The 24,587-nt window shown below is 43.7% G+C and overlaps 1 protein-coding gene across 5 annotated transcripts in view; it reads left to right on the plus strand.

The window, feature by feature from the left end:
* LOC119477027 (kelch-like protein 29) overlaps positions 1–24,587 on the plus strand; it is a 254,667-nt gene that overhangs the window by 176,381 nt on the left and 53,699 nt on the right. For all 5 annotated transcript variants that reach the window (XM_037750803.1, XM_037750806.1, XM_037750804.1 and 2 more), the window contains 3 exons: positions 687–799; positions 2,176–2,322; positions 15,773–15,971. In XM_037750803.1, coding sequence (XP_037606731.1) covers positions 687–799; positions 2,176–2,322; positions 15,773–15,971 — 459 coding nt within the window. The remainder of the gene's footprint in view (positions 1–686; positions 800–2,175; positions 2,323–15,772; positions 15,972–24,587) is intronic.

Below are 24,587 nucleotides of genomic sequence, written 5' to 3' on the forward strand. Positions count from 1 at the left end.
GGAAGGACCCTGTCTTCAGCGATAAGGCTTGGCACTGCCTCCCTTTGATGGCTATTGTTTAATCAGGCCTCTTTCAGTGGCCACTGACCCAGTTGATTCACACGTTTGCCTGCCTGTGTGTACACTACACTGCTAACACTTTTCCCTCTCTTGTGATGAATGGCGATGTTAAAAAACTCAAATTACAGACACACCACTTTAAATGCTGCACCCTTACAGGAGATCACAGACGGTAGCATAAGCCTTCTCCCCACTGGCCTGGCTGTAAGGCTAGTTTCATATATTCTCAGCTGTGTGTGTAGTAGACACCGAGATCTGACAGGACTTCTTTTAAAGTGGGCCGGCTAATCCCAAATCCCGCTCCTTGCCATCCACCACCTCCTGCCCGGGCTGTGAGCGATCGATTCCCCTCGTTGTTTGTCCCCGGAGCTGTTTTGAGTTATTATACTTGTTCTCCCTTAGTCTCAGGCCGATATACACTCTGATAGGCTGCGGATCTGCGTTACCTGCAGCCGTTTTTTTCTGTCTCTGCTTTCTAAGTCTGTGATCTTTTTATGGATGCTGAATGATGTTTTTTTCCTCCGTCTTAATCAACCTGTCTGTGTCTTTGTTTCTTTCTTGTTTTCTCTCTCTTCTCTGTCTGTCTGTCTACTCCACATCTCTCCGACCTTGTTTATCGACTCCAGAGAAACAGTTGACTGCAGCTAACTGTCTGGGAGTGTTAGCCATGGCCGAAGCCATGACTTGCACGGAGCTCCATAACATGGCCAAAGCGTTTGCACTGCAGAACTTCCCTGAGGTGGGTAGAGATTTATCATCTTCCCTAACAGTCCAGTCATTGATTCCTGTGATATTATATGTACCTTTTTTTGTCATATGGATTGTCTGTGTTGTATTTTCATTATGTTTTTACTCTGTACACACGACATCTATTGCACGTCTGTCCGTCCTGGAAGAGGGATCCCTCCCTTGTTGCTCTTCATGAGGTTTCTTCCATTTTTTTCCCTGTCAAAAACGTTTTTTTTGGTCATGTTTTTCCTCATCCGATGAGAGGGTCGTACTGTAAAGGGCAGAGGGTGTCGTACGCTGTACAGATTGTAAAGCCCCCTGAGGCAGATTTGTGATATTGGGCTATACAAATAAAATTGACTTGACTTAATTTAACAAGTTACACACTAGATCAGAAAGAATAAAGGCAAATAAAACTATAAATTCTCATTGAAATCATGACCATAATTAAAGAAGACCTATTATGCTTTTGAGCTTTTTTTGTGCATGTAAAAGGTCCGCAAAGTTACAACGCCCAAAGTTCACGCCAAAGGGAGTTACTCTATACAGAAACACTGCTCCTGAACTGCCTGAAACGCCTTGCTTGTCCCATCTTTTCGTCTGTAACGTGGTGATGTCACAAAGTAACATTTTGCCTAGCGGCTAGTTTGGCATGACTTTAAACAAAGCTAGTTAAAGCGGAGCTGGAGCAGAGTCTGAAGAGTTTGGCTTGTTGACCAATCACAACAGTAGGCCAGCTGATCTATCAGCTCAGACTGAGTGTTTCAGACAGAGGGTGAAAAGAGGTGCTGCGCCACAGCCGTTATGAGAAAAAGAAAGCGTTTTTGAACATTACAGCATGTTAACATGTTCTAGTAGAAACTCAAAGTACAAGTATGCACCTGAAAATGAGCATAATAGGTCCTCTTTAAGTTAATATCCATAGCCACAATAAATGAATAAATGGCAGCTTCTGCCTTTTTTTAGGCTTTTTTTCCACATATGGTATGATATAATGATACTGTAGGAGTTGTTAGATAACCAAATGTAAAAATATTCAAATAGTTTTTATAAAAAAGCACAATAGAAGTTCAGAGAGGGTTCTGCTTTCTTTTGGCTTAAGAAGCAGGTGAATCACACAGAATCACATAGGATAGAAAATTGCTTTGCTGCACTCAAGGGTTTGAAAATGTGTTGCTTTTCTGACCTGACCTTCATCTCTGATGCTACAGCAGTTTTTTTCTTTTTTATTCGCCATCAAAGAAGAATGTTTGTAGTTAACCTTCGACTGCAACGCTGGATGCAGCTATTTGTCGAGAACCATTTATGAAGCGTTAAAGGACGTCAAAGTTCACTAATTCAAAAGTATCATTCCGAATATGACTCGTTTACTTCATATCTCTTCAGGTGGCAGGACAGGAAGAGATATTGAGCGTGTCCAAGGAGGATCTAGTGGCCTACCTGTCCAATGACAGCCTCAACACCAAGGCTGAGGAGCTGGTCTACGAGACGGTCATCAAATGGATCAAACAAGACCCCAACTCCAGAGTGCAGGTAATAAAAAAAAAAGAGAGAGCTACAGTAGATGAGTGTGTTTGTGATGTGTGTGTCTGCTCTGACACCGCAGTGTATTTTATCAAAATGAGCATACACTGTATGAGTACAGGCTGGTCTCATCCACACTGTTCGTGGTTATACCTCCGAAAAGTAATGCACTGTAATTCATGTATATCCCACAAAATCAATTTGTGTGTAATTCACATAATCGTGAACCACGATAGATAGAGTGACGAACGCCAAGTCGAAAAATACTGGACTTTCGCCCAGGAGACCGGCATTTGCGTCCCATGTGAACCCAGAAGTCAATTTTGATTTATTTGTCACATAACTTACATACTTAAATTACGCCACTTCCAGAGTTATTTTCAGCCAAACCATGATATTTTTCTAAACCTAACCAAGTAGCTTTATTGCCTAAACCTAACCAAGTCGATCTTTTCCTAAAACTAAGTACTTTTATTGCCTAAATCTAAGTATTTTTGTTTCCTAATCCTTACCAAGTGGATCTTTTCCTAAGCCTGTCTAAGTAGTTTTATTGCCTAAACCTAAGTAGATTTGTTGTTTAATCTTTACCAAGTCGATCTTTTCCTAAACCTAAGTAGTTTTATTGCCTAAACATAAGTAGTTTTGTTGCCTAAACCTTACTAAGTTGATCTTTTCCTAAGCCTAACTAAGTAGTATTATTGCCTAAACCTAAGTAGTTTTGTTACCTAAACCAAAGGGAGTTGTTTACTGTGAAGACAGAAGTTTATTTGGAAAAGACTGTATGCATGTAATGTGCGGAAATTGACATGTGTTGCTGGACATTCGGAGGAAAACAAACAGAAAAGAAGGAACATCTTTTTTGTAAGATATCGTACGAACCGTTGTATGAGAATACGTTGATGTATCATGAGACAAAGAAGAGATATGAAACTCTCGTCACCACCGGCGGTACAGATACTGTACGTCTGCAGAGCTGCATTAGTAAGGTTGTTCCATCGACTATCCCCGTGTGCTCCGAGGGGTACACAGCATGAAAAACCTAGCAAAGTGACTCCCCGCTCTCTCTCGGTGGTGTTCATCAACTTTGTGCTTCAGATGCAGCCTAACACAGCAGTTGTTCATAATCCCAGGAGTGCTTTGCCCTCAGAACGTACTCTATTCTTAGTTACACTTCATTTGTTCATGAGACACTGTACTGCATAAAAACAAACAAAAACAAAAAAACCTCGATGCCCCGCAGTACTTTTTTCTGTGCGCCTAACAGGTGTGTGATTTATTCCTAGAGGCTGTTAATCACAATCAAAGGTTATATCCCCCAGAGAGGTATTGACACCGAGGTACAGCGGGTCAAATTTTAACAAACGTGGAATCGATAGGCCTCAAGGTCAGAGCGTTGGCACCACGTTCATGAAAAGGTAAATGGACTGCACCGCAGAAGGATATCCATCCAGCGGGTAAAAACCCTCGTCATGAGATTTTTATGGATTCAGTCACAAAACCATGAATTTAAAGCCGATGATTTTCAAGTATTTTATAGCTGTTTAAAAATGGAGGTGAGATTATTATCAGATAAATTACGCCGGTCCATCACCGGAGGAGTCACTCATTCGGAGTAATGTCTCCTCATCAACCAGCACAAGGGGGGGAACAGCCTTACATCAGCTGGAGCATTCGCCGCACACCTCGCCAATCAATGTTACTTTATTGGCATCCACTTTTATGAGGCACATAAGTCAATATTTGATTTTTTTCTTTTACCTTTTGGATTAAACATTTAGCATTTATCTTGTGATATGTGGCGCTTTGAGATTATGGTGTAATCCATCAGGCCTACTGAGTGGTTTAGATTAATGTGTGCAACACTAAGCATAAGGACGAGCCATTGAAAGCAGATGGCGATGCTCGTTAGCTGTTCGTATAGGTGCTTGGATTGAAATAAAAAAGAAATAGTATGGAATGAGTTTTTACAACATGGTGACTGATAAATCCACCTGAAATTGGAATTTGCGTTGGTGACTGATGGGAAATTTGACTCGGTGGTACTGCGAAGGAGCCACAACAAGGCGGATGCACCGTTTTTTAAGCGAACATGCGACCCCTGTCATCTGCATCGGAAACCTCCAGCCAGCTCAGTCCAGCGGACTCCTGCAATCTCACACTCTAATGGAGAGGTGCAGAGGTGAGCTACTCAGATGAAGTAGAAGAGAAAAAAAAGAAATGGAACATTTTCCCGGTTGTCTGAACAACCCACCGCGCTGAGACGCGACAGCCGGGTCACCCCGTCTCCGAAGAGAGAGAGAGAGAGAGGGAGAAAAGAAGGAGGGAGTTGGAGTGAGAGAAAGAAGCAGAGCGAGACAGGAAGAGAAAGAGATGGTGAGAAACGAAGAAAGGGGAATGGAAAGAGAGCCCCTGTGCTCTGATCTGATACCCAACCGTTTGTGTGCCTCTGCGCACTGCCATGACATCCAGGCAGGGGAGATGTGATTGAGCTCTCGGTCAAGCCCAAATCTCCTGCCCATGTGTGACGGAAAAAACAACTAGCAAGCCCGGCGAGGAGGAGAGCAGAGAGAGAATAGGCAGCTCCCATCATGCCACAGGAGAAGGTCATGTGGCCCCGAGGGCTGAGTTTACACGCATGGTCCAGCACCAGCTCATCATTCCCACCCTCCGTCCCCACTGCCCGTTTGGAGGCAGAGAGCAGCGGAAATCACTCCCCCAGAACCTGTGACACTTTTTAATGACATGTCAGGGCAGAATGTCACAGCACTGCTGGAAAAAAACTCCGGCAAGGGCGGAGGGAAAAGCTCTAAGCCTTGAGCTAAGTTTGTGTGCATTTTGCATTCATCTGAGTGCACGCGTTACGTGCGTCTTTTGTGTGTCTGTGCATGTGCTGTGGGTTGTAAGCTGCAGGCTATAGAGTGGAAAAGTGGCATATTGAAGGCGCCGGGTAAATAATATGCAATTTTCTCTCTCCGCTATGCTGTCACTAACATCCGATGGCACCAGGAAACGGGGCCCGGACATCGCTTAGAGACATTTTGAGCATTTGAGCGTTAATAATGGTTTGCTATGAGACACAGAGCCGCTGAACGAAAGAAGAGGGCTGTGTCAGTTTTCTTTGATTGAGTATCATTGCAGGTGTGTTGCCCTGCAAGCATATGTCTGTATATGTTAGTGAAAAAGAGACTTCAAAAGAAAAGGAAACACCACAGAGTTTATTGCTGAAATAAATAGTTAGTAGACAAAAATCTACAACAATTCTGATAAGTGATCTTTGAAGGACCGATCCGTAGGATTTAAGTGGATTTATCAGCAGAAATATAATATTTATAACTATGTTTTTATTAGTGTATAATCACCTGAAACTAAGAATAGTTGTGTTTTTGTCAGCTTAGAATGAGCACTTCATATCTACATAGGGAGCGGGTCCTCTTCACGGACTCCGCCATGTTGCTCTGCCATGTTTCTACAGTACCACAGATGCTACATGTCACTAAATCCTACACACTGCACCTTTTAAAGGAATAGTTCGATATTGGAAAATGTGTTAATTTGCGTCCTTGCGGAGAGTACGATTTAAAGATCAATACCTCTGTCATACTGTATCTGTCTGTTAAATATAAAACTACTGCCAGGGAATGGTTAGCTTATCCTAGAATAAAGACTGGACTCAAGTCTTCATGAGCTAATCATGAAGGTTAAACTAACCATCTCCTAGCTGTATTCAATGGACAGATATGAGAGTGGTATTGATCTTTACTTTGAACTCTCAGCAAGACAGCGATTAACCGCATTCCCAATGTCAAATTATTCCTTTAAGTCATTTATTGAGCAGAAATATCAGACATTAGCTGTTTCCACACTTTTGTATGTGCTTTTCTTTGTCGAGTATCAATGTATTTAAAGGTGCAGTGTGTAGAATCTGGCGGCATCTAGCATTGAAGTTGCAAATTGCAACCGCCTGAAACTTGTCTTGTGTGCCAAACATGTAGGAGAACTACGAAGGCCCAGTTGTTGTAGAAGTAGCGTAGGTCATTTGGAGAATAGCAGAGCCAGAGTGTGTGTATGTGGGAAGTGAGTGGTGAAGCAAGAGAGAGAGAGAGACAGCGGTGGCGAATGTGTGTGAGCGAACAAGTGAGCTAGTGGAGCAGAAGACAGTTAGTTTAGCTTTGAGAATATCAAGTGAATATAGAGTGGAGTGATGGCGGGTTAACTTCGGAGCGAGTAACGTTATCGACTCCGGCCCAAGCAGGAAAAGTTAACACAGTGTTTGGTTTGTCCGTTTCGGGCTACTGCAGAAAATTGGCCGCTGATATTATAATATTATATTCCATTTCTACCAATAGATCCCCCTAAATGTTACACACTGTTCCTTTAATGGACTCATACATCTAAAACACGGAGACTCATCCTTTACTGATCATAAAACAGTACATCCGAGAACTAAATCCGCCTTCAGTCACTGGTTCCATAAGCAAGAGGTGTCCTGCGTCATGTTGTTCCCTGTGAAGGTGCTGACATGGAGAGACCTGTCCTTCTTTTCACCCGGCAGTCTTTTGTGGGACGACCACAGACACATGGCTCCAATTATAACAGGTCGGTCTCTCCTGCCAAATCCCTGAATAGGACCTCCATTACGCCTCACTTGAACATATTTCATAAAGGATCCTATCTTGCCAGGTGACTCAACCTGACAAAAGAGGCTGATTAATTGGCTCTTTGGAAAGTGGCCAACTAATGTAACAGCTAAAAAGGACAGTTAATGGTGTGTTCTCATGATAAAAAAGGCCAGCCCTGCCATTAGCAGAGACCTGCTGTCCACTCATCAGAAATAACAATGGCCTGCCCTGACATTTGCGGCTCCCAAGCCAGATTAATATAGTAAAAGGTATTACATCATATCCTTATACTGTACTAGTTATTATTTGGGGAGATTTTATATATTTGACTCTGGTAATGTGGTGAGGCCTCCAGCACTCATTAAGAAGGGGAAAAAAAATCATTTTCCCAGAACAAATGATGCTATCATTATGTAGTCGGAGTATAAAATTATCAAAGGACATAGATGCTTTGAGGCTGTGTAGGGATATAAACGTTTCCCTCACTGTTTTACGATTCATTTACCTTCAAAACTACAAAATGACCCTTTCACCACAAGCTTCACTTTTAATTTAGTGATTCTCTTTTTGAGCTCCGAGTTCAAGACGGAAACTTTTCATCGCCAGCAGCCCTTGAGATAAAGGTTAATTGTGTTTTTTTGAGATGAGGAGCTTTGTGTCACAACAATCATCCTTGAAGAGGAAACTGACGCTATTGTAGAGTGAGGAGAAATGCGCGCGTTTGGGCGGTCGCTGGCGTGACCCGTGACAAATTCGCACTCTTGAGGAGACGTAGCCAGGCAATGGAGATTGATGCAGTGTGTGCAGTCTTTGCTTTTTTCTTACGGCCCCTCTCCAATTCACACACACACATATATAGAGATTTACACAAAATCCAAAGGACGCCACTGTTCATATCCCAGTCCCGTGCTCAAAACGTTCACACAAGACTGAGAATCACTTGTATAACGGCCCTGGCACGACTTGCATATTATAGAGTGGATGGGATCTGATGCAAGCCGCTGAACTCCGGACCTCCGTTCTCATCTGTGTCCTTTTGTCGTCCCAGAGCGCGCTCGGTCCTGATGTGTGCAGCCAGTTGAACCGAAGTCCGCTCAACCACGGCGGCTGCATAACCGCAGCAAAGTTGAAGGCGTCACATTTCCGCTGGGCTGCTCCCTTTGGAAACACACAAGGGGATGCACGAGCGATAGAACAAACAAATTACGCTATCAGTTCAAGAGAAAGCAATCTGTTTTTCCCAAGATTCGTGAGGAATAATAAAAATGTACCGCGCCAGATTATAGAGGGGGGAGATACAGAAGTAGCTACCGCTCGATGTCATGCAAGCCAGAAAGTTTTATGTTAATAAAGAGCCAGCAGACGTTCATATGACTATATTTTGTATTAAATGAGCGGAAGAAAACTTCTTTTTTTGAATGCAGTCAAGCTGAAAAAAAAGCCTCAGAGGAGAACACATTGCACCTGTCAGTAGTTGCTAAGGGCAGCAGTCAGCGTCTGTCGTCCGCTACATCTCTCTCCATCCCCCCCATCCATCCTTCCGGCTGATGTGCACACATAGTCACGCAGTCGCAAAAACGCACACAAACACGCTCAGCAAAAAGCCTCTCTTAAACCCAAATGAAGTGCCATTTGCAAGAGCATATTTTACTCATCCATTGTGTATTACCGTAGAAGGGAAAAGCACATTTGTGTGTTTTCACACACACACACACTGAAAAGGATGCTGAAGCTGTGGTCATTTCAGATGAGTGGGTTTGTTAGCGCTGTGAGGCTAAACATGGGCACGCGCTCTACTAAACACACACTTGTGAGTCAGTGAGGGAGTGTGTGTGGTGTTTTTTTTGTTTTTTGTTTGTTGTTTTTTTCATATATAGAGCTGCGTTTTAAACATCGGGTTGTCCATTTTTCACACTAAAGCATACTCCTATCTGCTCAGAGCAAAGCAAATAGATATGACCGCTCATGTGTCATTTATTTGACGCCGCCGTGGCACTGAATCATTTCACACACACACACACACACACACACACAGTAAGAGGTGTTAGTCCTCGCTGACAGTAGTGGAATGGGAAATGCTCAGTGGACATTTGTCATCTGTATTAGCGGATGGCGGCTTCCCGGCTGCTTCGCCGCTGCCTCCTCTGACAGATCTGAGAGGCTTCCTGTTAGACACATTATCCCCGACTTTCACCAGGCTCAACCCATTCACATCCTCTGTCCACCTTCCTGTGTGTGTGTGTGTGTATGTGTGAAGAAGAAAAAAAGTGTGCTTTCTGGGGTGCTGGGCTGTGCAGCAGCATTTTTCTGCAAGATGGAGACCATTAGAGAGGTGAAGTCGCAAGGTGTTATCTGGGTTGCATATTAGAATACAAGTGGATAAGCATATGGACACCTCATAAATGATACTTTTTCTATGGAAAATGGAAGAAGGGGGAGGGAGAGTCTGTGTGGGTGGACAAGCTAAAAGTAGCGTCTCCATATGTCCACAGACTCCTGTGGATACTTTCCATATGTTCCACGTGTTGAAAAGACAGCAAACTTCTTACTAAGAATGTGAAAAGATCACGCTCATGTTTTCTCCGAGGTGCTGTATCTTCCAGTATAATGATCCGCATCCATTAGATGCCATCTCTGATTAAAAGCACACAAGGATTGCTCGCATGAGTAGGCGACAAGATGAAAATGACATGTCGCGCCGTTCGTCTGGAGGGACGGAGTTCACGTTCACTCCGCGTGACTGTGCATGAGCGATCGATTGCTCAAGAGGTTGTCGGGGAGAAATGGAGTCGGTCGGATACACACCGCCTGCTCTCGTCTGCTGAGTGCATGCACGTCACTCATTGGTCCGAGTTTCGTGAGCGTTTACCTTGTTCTTATCTCATTACAGACATATATAAGAAGGGGATGTAGTCACCGTGACTTCACTCATTGGTGGTGGGAGTGGAGCAAACCAAACCGAACACTGAATAAGACATTTTTAGACAATTAAACTGTTACAATTAACTTTCATGAACTGAAAACACACTTTGAAAGGGTTAAAGTTGTAAGCAGAAAACACGGACAACTCCCAGACAGGACAACACCGTGGTAGCCACCTGTCAATCACAAGCTAGCCGCCCCCTAAAGCATCCCCTGCTTTATGGTCTATTTTACTCTAAATGGGACCATCATTTACTAAATGAACATCATGCTGTATTGAAGAAGACTTGAAACTAGAGATTGAAACCATAAACTCATGTTTACAATGTTTACTGAGGTAATAAATCAAGTGAGTAGTAGGGTCATTTTCTCATAGACATCCATACAATCAGACTTCTTTTTGCAACCAGAGGAGACGCCCCCTGCTGGCTATTAGAAAGAATGTAAGTTTAAGGCACTTCCGCATTGGCTTCATTTTCTGTCCAATGTATCTCACACATGCTCACATTAGTCCAATCTAACCCTTTTTAGCACACAGTTCACATGGCATGCAGTCTTCGCTCACCATGCTTCCAGAGAGGACGCTAAAAGCCTTTCATTTACCAGAGTTAACCAAAGGAAGGTTGTCAGTCTGTTTAAATGTCAAATCTTATACTTACCTGTTGGATTGGCTTTTCAGATGCTGAAAAATCAGACTTCAACTCAATTTCAGCCGTGTGAAAAATCTTGACCTACACAATTCTAGATGGCTACTACTGTATAACACAAGCACACAGTAATTTAATTTCCCACGCTGAAGACTTAAGCCTCGGTTCACCAGAAGAGGACACGTTGGCAATGTTAGTTTAATCCCATCTGTCACAAAAAGAGGAAAGATTTCATCCACAAACATAATGGATGAAAAGCATTTTTTGCAGTTTGCGTTTTGATAGAAAGAGGAAGGTTCAGCCGGGTGGAGAAGATGGAGGAATGAAAGGGCTAAACTGTTTACAGCTGGTTGTATTTCTGCATTTTTAACATCATATCTCAACAAAGGGATTGGAGCACAGGATTATCACAGTGCAGCCGTGTTGTCAAGAAGGATATGCCTCTTAGTTCAACCCCCAAAATCATGAATTACTTATCATTCCACTCCGTGTTGTCACTCGCACTTTCTATTTTAAGGTTTTAGAGGGGAATTAGTCGACACATAAATCCATAAACTGATTCGTAGCATAGAGGCGCAGGTACCGTGTGGCATTTAAAAGCTGTGCAAAGCAAATACAGAATTAATCCTCCCCCAAATGATTTAAGTGTATTTAGTAAGTGTGAAGTGATTGAAAAGAAGACAACTTAGTAAGTGACAACATAATGAGTCACTGAGTCACACGGCATACATGAGCTACACTTGAATTAGATTTGCATAAAAACATGTGATTAGACCAAGTATACCACAAGGTACTAAGTCTGCAGTGCAAAAAACTAAAGATACAAAAAAAAAGTAGCTCATGAAATGCCCACCCAAATTACAGTAATGCTTTGTTGAACATGCAACATAACTGCCTTTTTTGTTTACTTTAAAAAACCCTTTATTTCGGAAAATAAACAAGAGCGTTGAGTAAACAGTATCTGCAATAATTCCTGCTCGAGTAGTTTCAACGGCTGGCACGAAGCAGAGGAGGGGTCTGACACTTTGGATTTGAATTTTAGCAGCAAGTGTGCAACTCTCCCTCATTTCCATGCCGATATATGCGTGTGTGGGAGTCGGAGCGAGGAGCGGGAACGGAGGAAAAGAGAGAGAGAGAGTGAAAAAGAAGTGGGAGAGATAGTGAGTTAGTTAGAAATAGAGATGGAGAGTTAATTCTTTTTTACCCCCTAGAAATAGAAGAATTAAAGTAGAGGAAAAACAGCAAGGCATTACCCCTCCACTTTCCACTAAACACATCCATCCCCACACCATAGACTGTATATAAAAAGTGGACGGAGTCACTGTGACGTCAGCCATTGGTTTGTGGACTGCCGTTTTGAAGCCTCGAGTTCGGCATTTTGGCCATCACCATCTTGGTTTTGGCTGTCGCCATCTTTGTTTTTTGGCCGTCATCATCTTGGTTTTTGGCCGTCGTCATCTTGGTTTTTGGCCGTCGTCATCTTGGTTTTCAGCCATCGCCTTCTTGGTTTTCGTCCGTCGCCATCTTGGTTGTTGGCTGTCGTCATCTTGTTTTTTGGCCGTCGCCATCTTGGTTTTTGGCCGTCACCATCGTGGTTTTTGGCCGTCACCATCTTGTTTTTTTGCAACCAGAAGTAACACAAGAGGGTGGAGCTAAGTACAACCGAACGAAATGAACATCATGCTGTACTGAAGAAGACTTGAAACTAGCGATTGAGACCACAAACTCATGTTTACAATGTTTACTGAGGTAATAAATCAGGTGAGAAGTAGGCTCACTTTCTCATAGACTTCTATACAATCAGACTTCTTTTTGCAACCAGAGGAGTCGCCCCCTGCTGGCTATTAGAAATAATGCAAGTTTAAGGCACTTCCGCATTGGCTTCACTTTTCAGACCTGGTGGTTGCCGCCTGATCCACACACACATACTCAGGGGTTATCCCACTCTGTCCAATTGAATCCGTGGTTGTTTATAATTATAATGTTGTTTTTAATCAGAAGTCAGCGACATTACATTCCCTTGATCTCATCAACAAGATTTAGAGTCAAATCAACCTTCAGACTGAATGCACCATCCAGATCAACACATGATTATAATACAGTACAATCATCCTACAGACTGTACCGCTGAAGTGTATCCATCTGTCTCTCTTTCTATACGTGGGTGTGTTTTTTGGGTTGGATATTTATGTGGTAGCAGTCCTTACCTTTTTTTGCAGAGACCAGATGCTGTCTCTTTGAGGTAGTTTTACTGCCATTTTAAAGATGTTTGGCAAGTGAAGAGAGGCCACAACAGATGTGGGTTTGTGCGTAGCTAAGACTTGCAGATGGTACAGTAGGATGCTTGTTTTTCTTTACTTCAGTTTCCACAGGTAAAGAAAAGTTAACTTGGTGTGTGAGTATTGATGCGGGTGTGCCATGACAGTACTGCTAATGAGAACGTGTGTGCACTGAGCTCAAACATTGGCTTAGTCTATCACGCGTTGAACTCTCGACCTCATGACTCCGAATTCATCTGCTCTGTGAGTTCTGCAGGCAGTTTTGATCCGAGCTCTCAGATGACCGATTTTCTATACTCGCTTATTCCTATTCAAGGTCGTAGATATCTATCCTTGCATGCATTGCACAAGAGCCAAGGAAACACCTGGGGCAGGTAGTTTTAAACACAGATACATTCTCCTGTCCACCTGAGCTGCATGTTTTTTGGACTGTAAAGGAAACCAGAATATTTGGATGAAACCCAGGCAACATGCGGACTCCACACCAGAGAAGACCAAAAACAAGATTCTAGCCTGTCCACCTGCTGTTCCAAATAGGAGCAAGATTTCCACCCCGCACCACCAGACATTTTAGCACATTTATTACTGCTGTGCCACTGAGGGCACCACCTGGCTGGAACTGCCCCATATACAGCTTTAATTTAGCTCTGAGGGTCAGAGCGGTCAGTTGCGGACCTATTTCAAACGACCTGCAGATGCACACGTATGATCTCATGAGCCAAAACTGACTTTAAGCACAACACCGTCCGTTCCTCCTCAGATTCATTCAATGGATATTAATCTAAAGAGGATTTACAGTCCAATATGTTTTTAAAATGTGTCCACATTCGATTACTGGCATTAATGATATGATGTGAGTAGGTGAGATTGTGGCAGACCTGGAGAAAAGTAGCTTGTAATAGAAAAGCACCGCAGTGAGCCTGAAGCTTAAGTCACCTCCATTTGAGTGTGACATGACTCAGTAACTACTGGGGCAAATCTCCCACTATGGGGGCACTTTAATTGGAAGTAGTATCTTCTCCTGAGCTAGTGATTCTTCCCTTAAGAATATCTCAGGATGCTAAGTAGCTTGCTTTGACTTTACATTCTTTGCTGCATACGAAGCAGAGGCGCTGGGAGCGACCGCCAGTGTTTGTGTGGGTATTGAGCTGTTTGTTTGATAAACTGTTGGGTAAGCTGTGTGCGTTCGTGGAGGAGGGAAAACAGACAGTCCTATCTGCAGGATGGCCGTCTCGCTCTGAGCACGCTCGCGGAGAGGAAACGTCATCGGCAGATTTCCCTGAGTGCTGTGGAACCGTCACATCCTCTCTCTCTTCCTCTCGTTTTGACTGATCTTCTTCCTCCTCCTCCTCAGTCCTCCCTTGTCATCCCCTCCTCACGCCATTCTCTCTTCCCTTTGTCCCTTTTCCCCGCTGTCTTATTTCCTCCTTTCTGGTCAGATGCGCCCGGGACATCGGTAGAAAACAAACGGGACACATGCCAGAGTAAAAGGGCCTCAGGTGGGAGTGAGAGACGCTTAGGCGGAGTGTCAGCTTATTATTTGCTCTCCCCCTGAATGATGTTTCTCCGAGTCTGTTGTTTTGTCGCTCTACCCCTGCGCGGCTCGGTCACGTCGCTCCGAGCCGAAGGGTCAACGGGGTCAATCTCCATCCGGCTCTCTGTCGCTCCGTCCATGCTTGTTTACAGCTTTTACTGTCGACATAGATGAGACTCCCGTGGGGGTACAGACGGGTGGGCACACATACACTTATACACACACTCTGAAAGAAAAAAAAAACAAACATTCAGCAGCCAGAGCTATAGACAGGGTTGCCATGGCAACAGTCTGTCCTACCTCTGTGGCTGAACACCTATACAGTATAAGCACACGTAAGTGCATGCACACCCAGCGATGGGACAAACATGCACACAAAACAAATATTTATGTCGCCATAGTTGAGGATTTTCATCATTTCGGTTCACTCCGCAACATTAAATCTCCCAAAATCCTCATCATCACGCTCAAATCCTCACCTTTTAAAGGAAAAGGTGCCAATTATAAGCTGTAATTGTGTGAAATCTAGTCTTTTATTTCTTTTTGTTGGATCCTAAAATCTGATGGTGGTGTAGCATGTTTTGGCTTGTCTCTAGACTTGAATGGGTTGTGATTAACCAGATCTGGGTCTTAATTTAGCCGCAGAAGAACATTTAGCTGCCTGTAAGATCTAATTTGGAGCCGGAAAAATCAGAAGCAGAAGGTGGAAGCGGTAAGATGCCCCCCCGCTGCCTCGTTCCAGCTCTCGCGGCGCATACCAAAATGTGCGTGTGAAAGTGAGATGGTGAGCGAATCTCACTGGAAAACTTGTTATTTGTGGCTTCTTGTTCAGTGATGAATAACTTTTAATTACTGAATTACAAGTCTCTGGAGTTGTTTTATGTTTGGAAATGCACAAGAGTGAATGCAACCTATCATGATGCATCCTGAACATAAAAAACCTTACAGATCTTGTCTTTTCAGCCTTGCCTGGACATTTTGCCCTGCACATGTATAGAAATAGAAATCTGACACATGCAGCGTGTTAAGCCGAGGCTTTGAGGGCCTGACACTGACAGTAACTGATCTAATGGTCTCGCCGCTACCAGGTTTCCTCCCTCTAACGGCACAGGCATTTATCAAACATGATTGTTGCTTTTCCCGTCCTCTTTTATGATATTATTAAGAAAAACATGTATAATGAGGGTGGGAAATAATCACGCTGTTCTTCATGAAAGATGTGAGAGTCTGTGTTTACTGACTGTGATCCACCGCGTGTTACTGCGCTATGTGTTTAATGTTGTTCATATAAAACCTCTTTGATCATCCCTGGCAGTTTCACTCAGCCTAAATTAATTTAAACGTCTGCAAATGCCGTTTTATTATGTTTGCATATGTATTATGTTATCTAAGCATTGCTTACTGATTGCCTTCAACCTCTAATCATTCTGTTTTCCTCCTCCCCCTCTTTTGTGTCAGACTTTGTCAGATCTGCTGGCGGTGGTGCGCCTCCCCTTCATCCACCCGTCCTACCTGCTGAACGTGGTGGACAACGAGGAGCTCATCAAGTCGTCGGAGGCGTGCCGCGACCTGGTCAACGAGGCCAAGCGCTACCACATGCTGCCCCACGCGCGGCAAGAGATGCAGACGCCCAGGACTCGGCCGCGGCTCTCTGCCGGTAAACTCACACACACATACTTAAGCGGAGATAAACTGATGTGCATCATCTTTTGGCCCCGATGACCTGAGAACAAGGTGGCGGTGACACGTTCTGCCACCCACCAGTGTAATTGACCCTGAACACATCGCTAGGGTCTATGCACCCACACACACACATCCACTATTCATATTTCACTGCTACAAGGTGACAGAGAGGTCAGGGCTCCACAAGGAGAGCCTGACTTACCGCTGCATTGTATTGATTGTTGCCCTCAACTGGAAAGCAATGATTTAGAGCTCCATAATGTTCCACACAGCTACTGTAAATACTTAAAAGTACACACGGGCAACAGGTCAGCACAGGCTTTTTCTTCCCACAATCAAACAGCCAAAACTGATTGAGGTTACCATGAAAAGTTGGGCTTCCCAGGGCTTTGCGCTGGCTTCTGAACCCAAGTTCTTTTTACAGCAAATCTGGCACATAAACATCTTTTAACAAGTTTTTAACACAAGCTAGGCACAGTCAGGTCTGTCATCCATTTCTAAGCAACTGGCCAACCATTCACTGTCCGATAGCCGCAGAAGTCCGGGCCATTGAAGACGGTGTTTATTTACATCGTTAAATTCAAAGAATCATTCATGGAAATTGGAAGGGCGCCTGCAAATTGCTTTTTGGCCGTTTTTTTTGGTTTTTCCCTTGGGTCGGCCACTCTTTCCCCCTGTAAAGAGCTGCCTAATTATAGTGTCTGCATGGTATTATAAGCTTCGCACCAGCACACCTTACCATTCTGCAAGTTATTTTCTGCTTGGTAGAATAAAGATAATTGCCTAACAAATGGCACTTTATGGAGAGGTCGGTTTACTAGCCTAGCACTGTTGTCCAGCCAGTCCCGTGTGTTTATTTGCCAGTAAACAAACATTGCGGTAGGTTAATATTTTAGCGTTTTCCGTAATTACCCGTAATGCAGTCGCATGAGGCTTTATAAAGAATCATTTGCGTCTGGAGAAAAGACATTTGTGCGGCATTATACGCGCTCAGCATCATCCCATTACTCATCCTCGATCCAGTAGTTTCTCCTTGTTCTCAGCAGTTTCTTGAAGCATTTTCCGTCAAGGACCATTTTCTAGTGTTTGGTATGTGCATATCTTATGTATCCTACAGCCCCATTATGCGGGCTGAAGTGTGTATTGATTCCCAGCAGCTCGTGGCTCTGTATAACAGAATTATATAAATGCATAAATGCTGGCGGGATGAATACATTCATGATGCATTATACCCCGATGGCTCAGTCAATGAGAAATATATGTAAGTTTTCCCGATCAAGTTTTGAACTCCTCTGAAGCTGCAGTTCTTATTATGACTAGGCCGAGCATTTTATCGGTGTGTAGATAAATACGAAGGCGCTTTGACATTTCTGTGCAGTTTCTTGCAGGCCTGAGTATGTTTTTAATGCCTGAGCGTGTCGTGAATGCGATTGTCTGTGTGCATGCATGTGTTGCTCAGCCATCTGCCGCATTGGACAGGGTGGGCTCTGCACAGCAGGGTGCACGGTCACTGGGACCGCAGGGTGGACGCGGAGACTATAGCGCATGTACATGCAGGACGGCGAGGAAGATAGAGACTGGAAGGAGAGTTTGAGGTTGTTGTCGGTGCGCAGAGGACGAGAAGGAGAAGAGACGTGGGAGAACAGGAGGAGAGGTCGGGATGTGGTCAGAGAGGGGGGAGGGAGAGAAGGAGCCAGGGGGATCAGAAATGAAATTTGAAGGGCAGACGTTTGATTGAGTTTATTCCTTGAGCATGTGTCTACTTGTGTAAGCAGTAAGTGAGTGTGTGTGTGTGTGTGTGTGTGTCTTTTAAATGTGCGCAAGCAGATGGGGCACCACCTGAGCTCGGTTGATAAGTCTGTCGAGCGGAAAAAGAAAGGAAAACTGCCATCCGTGAAGCACTTCTTGCTGAGCACAGTCAATCTGTGAACTTGTGAGTCGCGTGCATATGTGGGTGTATTATAGTTGGCGTGTGTGTGTTCGTACGGTGTGTGCGTGTGTGCGCACACGGACACATGTCTGACTGCCTCGCACATTCAGCCTTTTTACCCGTGATAAATGCAAGTCGAATTTCATTTTTTTTTTCAGCCTCGAAATTTTATTTACTCTTGTGAGACAGATTTTTAATTAACATCCTTTCACAGCTCGATTTAAATCTCTGAATCCGATGATGGAGGTTATATTCACAGTGCAGGTGTTCCCTTACAGTTCATTAGCAAAGGCCAACCCATACTGCATTACTGAGGCTGATATATAAATATACTATAAAAACAATAATGCATCGCCTGATGTTTATTGTCTTTGTTGAAGCTAAGCTAACCAGTTGTTACCTATAGCCATATTTAAAGTTGCTATATACGATATCCAGAGTATTAACATAGCAGCAAACAAATATTTGCTATGTAATGATATAGAGGAGTAATGTCAATGCGTTCACATCCCAACTTGTCATATACTAACACTTTCTCAGACCCCTCGGTGTCACTCTTTTGGGTCTTAGTAAACACATGCTTAATGTCAAGTAATAAAAAACACTTGCTTAGGTTCAGATGATGAAACCAGTATAGTTAGGTTTAGGAAAAGACAACATGGTTGGGCTTACATTACAGTGAAAATTACACTGAATGTTGTGAACAGTAGACATAAACGAACAGCTGATTGTAATGTAACGCACGTGACACGAACAGGGCCTAAGGCCTTGTGTTTGTTGGACCCATCCACCTCCCCTCCTGCCCACCTGGTGTATGTCTTTTTGCTCTTAAAGCTACGTCACCAAACTCCCGGCACACCTTCCCTGAGCGTTTTATATTGACGGTTTACATTGTAAAGAATGGAGAGCCCGGTGCGTCCCATACCGAAGCTAAAGGGTGCCTTAAGCGTTGGTATCTGACACCCTGGGAATGAGAACGGGCTGGTAATGTCTACCTGAGCAGAGAATGAAGTCGCTCTTCCTCTGTGTGTTGTAATCCGAGCTTCTCCTTGCTTTGTTGACATAGCCGGTCCAGCTGTGCGTTCTTTTAGTGCATGTTCATGCATGTGAGGGTGCCCCACTGGCTAGATCTGTCTGCAGTGTTGCAGTTGTTTTCAACGTTAGCGCTGTTAGCACCATTAGCTGCGAGCTGCCGGCTCAGCCGTCGCCATGTTGAGAGCCGTGCGGAAGCCATAGAAATGCTCCCAATCTCGCTTTTAGCACCTTTAACGGATAGATATGAGAGTTGTATCAGTTCCATTTAACTCTACCCCAGAAAGCAAATTAACATATTTCCCAAAATGTTGGACTAAGGATCAAGAAGGAATAAAGCGTTGTGCTCAAACTGTCTGGGAGCAGTAATGACTGTTTCTAAATGATGTCAAATACTGTTGGTATTTCTGCACTGTTACTTATCATCCAACGCATACAACACTACCGACATATCTGTGATAAGCTTAGATAGGCGGCACAACAAAAACAAAACCAAACATTGACATATTATCTCCTAAAGCTGTTGACGGCGTGTGTGTGTTGGCTAACAGTGGGTAATTTACACATCCAGCAGACAGAGTGAAGTTGGCATTAATTTGTGTCTCTGCTCAACTGACTAATGTATGATTCACTCTCCTTTTAGAGAGCTGTAAGAGAGAATTTAGATTAGAACGCTTAAGTTACATAAGAGCAAACCAATTAGTTAAAAAGACGCTAAAAGGCTGTGTAGAGCTGAGGGGAGCTGCAGATCTAATGAAACTTCTCTCCACAAGTGACACCTTACACATTACATGTAGTCATTTTGTCCATTGTTAATATAGAAATATTGATTAGAGCCGCTTTTAATATTATTTCATGGTGGTAAAAAGCTGGCAAAATGTTGATATTAAGCTCATATATCATGTCAAGGGTAAGAAAACCATTAATAAGAATATTAATGGCCTATGAAGATACACTCTGCAAAGTGCTCATAAGATGGAATAGCATGAACTTTTTAAAATTTAACAAAAAGGCCGACCTTAATGAGTACTTGCTCCATTAGCCGTAAGCGCTAAAAAAGTTATTTCTATTGCAGCTGAATAGACGCAGCCAGATGGTTTCCACACACCCTTTAATTGTCTTGTTTTCCCAGGTTTTTTTTCTTTATATAGAGTCCCGCTGTGCTGCATTGTTGTAAATTATTTCTTTACTTAATAGCCCAGTTTTTATTGGTGGTTGATTTTTATATCAGTCACTCTCGACAGGTCCTGGCCCGTCACCATATTGTTTCACTCTGCATGCTCCTATGCAGAGTTAATGGAACTGGATTAAAAGAAAAAAAAATACACGTATTACAATGCTGGGAAGCATTTGGACGAAGCTCTTTGTCTCTCACAATTACGACAAGGCAAGAGTCATAAAATCTGAATAACCACCATGACATAAAGTTTATTTTTGAGTTGCCTCGCTGACTGAAAATGAGACAGCACTCTGTCTCACTTTGCACCTCTTTTGCATTCTGGAGCGTTTTATTGAGTGGATGCTCTGCCCGTTAATTTTATTAGATGCTAATTAAGGAGCCAAAGAGATATTCAGCATAGAAATTAGCCCTCTGTGATTTTCAAATATAAACGCTCTTTTTATACAGAAAGCTCAGTATGCTTCATTTTTTGTGTGTGAACAGATGGTGTTATTATATCTTTTCTTTTTTTTTTTAACATAGTGTGTGCACTAACTTTAGGGATACTTATTTTTACCCCATGTCTGTTTTACTATACATCATTTTCCTGCTGCAGCAGTGAACTTTCCAGGAAGGCAGGGGGTATTTTGTTAACAGCCTCCTCTCCTCCTCATTTGGCCAGAAAAAGAGTCTTGGGTAAAGCGAAAACTATGAGTGTCTCATAATGAATCCGCGGTGTTTTGCGTACTGTATGTGTATCCATTAGCTGCTAATTGGTTAATTAGAGTGTGGATGTGCATCTGATTAGCTGTCATTAGACTTTCCAGGGGATCTGGGGGATTAAACAGCCGTTGGTGCTGGGAGTTAACTCACAAACTGTTTTTTGTCTTAAGTCGTAAGATGCACTCGGATTTGTTACATACTGTATATATGTGTGCTAGAAAAGTTCCCTTTTGCTGCGTGTGCACGCGCCCCCGACAAAACCCCGTACGCTGTTGTGTTCCCATTTCCCTCTCTCCACATGTGTCGCTGTGCTCGGCTCAGAGGAGGGCGGGGAGCGCCAGGGCAAACTGTTAACTCAACCCAGCCAAGTGGAATAGCACTCAGACAAATGAGCTGTAATGACTAGGAGACGCAGGGGTCCAGCTCAGCTCACACTGTTTCTCTGTCTCATACACACACACACACACGCACACACACTGTTATACCTTTAAATACATACGCTGTAGGAAGGAATCCTTTAACAGTCGCTCCGTTCTTTCTCAGCTTGTCTTTCTCTGTGTCCACTTCATCATCTGTAATCAAGCGCTCATGTACCTAAAGGCGGAAAAGTCAGGAATTACAATAACGCGCACAGCAGCAGCAGCGGGGGCAACGGAGATAAGAGTTTGAGTATGCAGCAGGTTCACTCCAGTGTTTCTGTACATGCGTTTTATCTATGTGATCATTGCTTTTTACTAGATTACTCAGTTTAAAGCTCCCCAGAGATTCTTTTCTTTTTTCAAAACTGAGCTCAGAACCGTGGCGTGTTGCATCAGGATTTAAACGGGATATGTTGATATTAAACGTTATTGACCGTTTTACATTCCCGCAGCAGCCAAATAAAATCGCCTCTGCTGTTAGTTTGGGGTTTTGAAAATGGCTGCATTTCATTAGATCAGCCCGCACAATAGCTTGGCCGGCGTCCACAGTTTTGGAGACAATAAAACCCGGCTGTTCCGCGAGGTCCGAAGCCCGTGGGCGTGACATTCATCTACTCATTCACACCTCCGCCAGCCAGCAGCTCCTTGGAGGGTGGCCGTAGCGCGCCTTCCGCAAAGAAAGGAGATTCACACCTTGTAAGGAGAGCATAAAAGATCATCAGATGTCTTTCCTCTCAAGTCTGCCACCTACCGCTTCTGTCTCAGGCCTGATTAACGCCCTGTCTCGCTGATCGCCTCGACGTTTTTCTCAAATGCTCCTCGTCAACACTGACAGTAGCTCTTTTTCACGGAATAATTGAATTTATTTGTCATCATCTCTCTGGCTGCACAGCCTAGACGCTAACCATTAAGCAAGGCGAACGCGACGGGGAAGCTGTCAGCAGTTTGGAAAGACAATTATAAGCTTTTTTTTATGTCAGGACTCTGTTGATTATTGTCCTGCTCTGTGTAATTATTCAGCCTGGTTTGTCTTTTAGAGCCAATGCAGCGTGAGATTACTCTGTTTCACCTCTCAAACTGGAAAAGCAGGATGCTAGGGGAATGTGCCAGAAATGTCTTAATCGCTCTATGTGAAGAGTGCCCTTCAGCGGATCCTCTTCCGATTTTATTTCTGGAGTCTGAGATGGTATTTGAGGCAAGGAGACGGAGGAAGGGAGAAAGAAAACGAAGCAGGAGAGGGAGAAAGTTGAATGCAGCTATTCACGGGAGAATTGGAGTGTGAGTTTTTGATATTCCTTCAGCTTATCAGCGGAATCTCGAGCAAACATATCTATCTTGGCTCATAAATGTAACATGGAGGCAGTAAATCCAGATTAGATAACCTCTGGTCTAGATGTCTGCAGGGGCTGCAGCCAAAATTAAGGTTCTGTCCGCTTGACCTTTTGGCTAGTCACTACTGTCAGCCTGAGCTACCGAGGAGGAAGGAAAGGGCGAGGGAGCGAGGGAGGGGGGAGACAGGTGAACGATCGCCTCGGCTGCGGCCAGAAAACTTGACTCATTCTCTTCCTAGAGTTGCAGTTCGTGCTCAGACCCAAAGCGAGCAGCATTTACAGGAACACGGATCTGTCTCCGCATCGCTCACGCCACATCTGGCATGGTGACCTGCTGTAGCTGCTGCAAGGCAGGAAGGCTGCTTCAGCCTCATCCAATATTCAGCAGACAGAGGGAACCAGGTTAGCTGTATCATTGCATGTGCTGATGGAACAGATTTGGTTGTTTGGACTACATGTGTGCCTGCATCCATCGAATCATAATGTTAAAGATTTAAATACTGACAAAGTTTAATTCATCCAACTTATAAGAAAGCATTCTCTCACTTTCTTATTGTTGTGTCTAGCCATGCCGATAGCTTTGGATTTATATGCCCAGGTTTCGAGGTATCCATCTCTTGTTTTGTTTCGTCTCGCTGCCCCAGTACAATACATGGAGGGGAAATGAAATTTCATGTGCACTGCTCACAGCATTGAGACATTACATTTTAAAAAATTCAACAGGAACATCTCTCTCCAGTGGCAATGTCCCAGTTACTCTGGAAACTCCACAAAGCTCTGAACAGATTCTTTGGTAGAAAGTAGCTCCACCAGAATCTGTTCACAGCGAGTTCACCAGTGTTTGGATCATCCTGAGCATCGGGATGTGGGGACTCAATCTGGAAAGACACATTGCGGTTGAGATTTTTAATGTAATTACAATGCTGCGAACACCACAAACCACTAATCCATTCACCTTCATTGAATTGAGACGGAGATCAAAATGTGGGCAAATAAAACCAAAACTATCTGCATGGCTAGATGCCACTAGTTGGAGTGAACTGACCCTCTGAGACCCATGGGCAGGCCGGTGATCGTGACGGACTTTACTGTCTTTCAGAAGCTGTAGCAGGCTCATTTTTAGTGCTAGAGTGAAGGTGAATGAAGATAAAAGACTTAAGGAATCCATTGGTACCAACATGTCATGTAAGCTTGTCGGGAAGGAGGCTAAATAGCGCTCCAAAGTTAGGCTAAATTTGACGAGGAAAAACTGGCATGGCCATTTTCACACGAGTCCCTTGACTTCTGACCTCAAGATGTGTGAATGAAAATGGGTTCTATGGGTACCCACGAGTCTCCTCTTTACAGACATGCCCACTTTATGCTAATCCCATGCAGTTTGGGGCAAAAATCACACAGTTTTTTGCATGCAGTATAAATTGCTGACCTGCTATCTCCCCATAAAGACACCCTGCCCCCCCTAAAAAGACAAAAACGTGTCTATTGTTGGTCTCTTGAGGGCCATGAGGTTCGTCTTCACCTCCAAGTACACCAGCCAGTCACTGGAGTGCACATTCTTTGCTCAACAGACAAACAACAAACATCCAAAAATGCACACACACTTCAAATCGTGCACATGCATACATATTGCACCTCCCTGGACCCTGACATTACTTGAGAGCCTTTAGCCCACTGATCCTCACCATAGCAAATTAACACCCTGGGAGAGAAATCATAGGATTAGGAAGGGAAAAAAAGCAAAAGAGAGAGATTAGAGAGAAGCGGCTGAGATAAGAGGAAATGGTTATGGACCAGCAGTGAGATATGAATGGCTCTGAGCCCTGAGAGACAGACTGCCAGTGTCACTGTGCCTGTGATACCCAGTGAGTAAAAGTCTGCACCAGTTTTCCTCACTCATACAGTATATGAATATATTTACACATGTATTTTTTAACAAGCAGGCACTTTTGTTTCTCACGCGAAAAGACCAGATGTTTGTTTTTCTTTGTCATGAGTG

Source organism: Sebastes umbrosus, chromosome 18 (genome assembly GCF_015220745.1).
Source record: "Sebastes umbrosus isolate fSebUmb1 chromosome 18, fSebUmb1.pri, whole genome shotgun sequence".
Classification (NCBI taxonomy): domain Eukaryota; kingdom Metazoa; phylum Chordata; class Actinopteri; order Perciformes; family Sebastidae; genus Sebastes; species Sebastes umbrosus.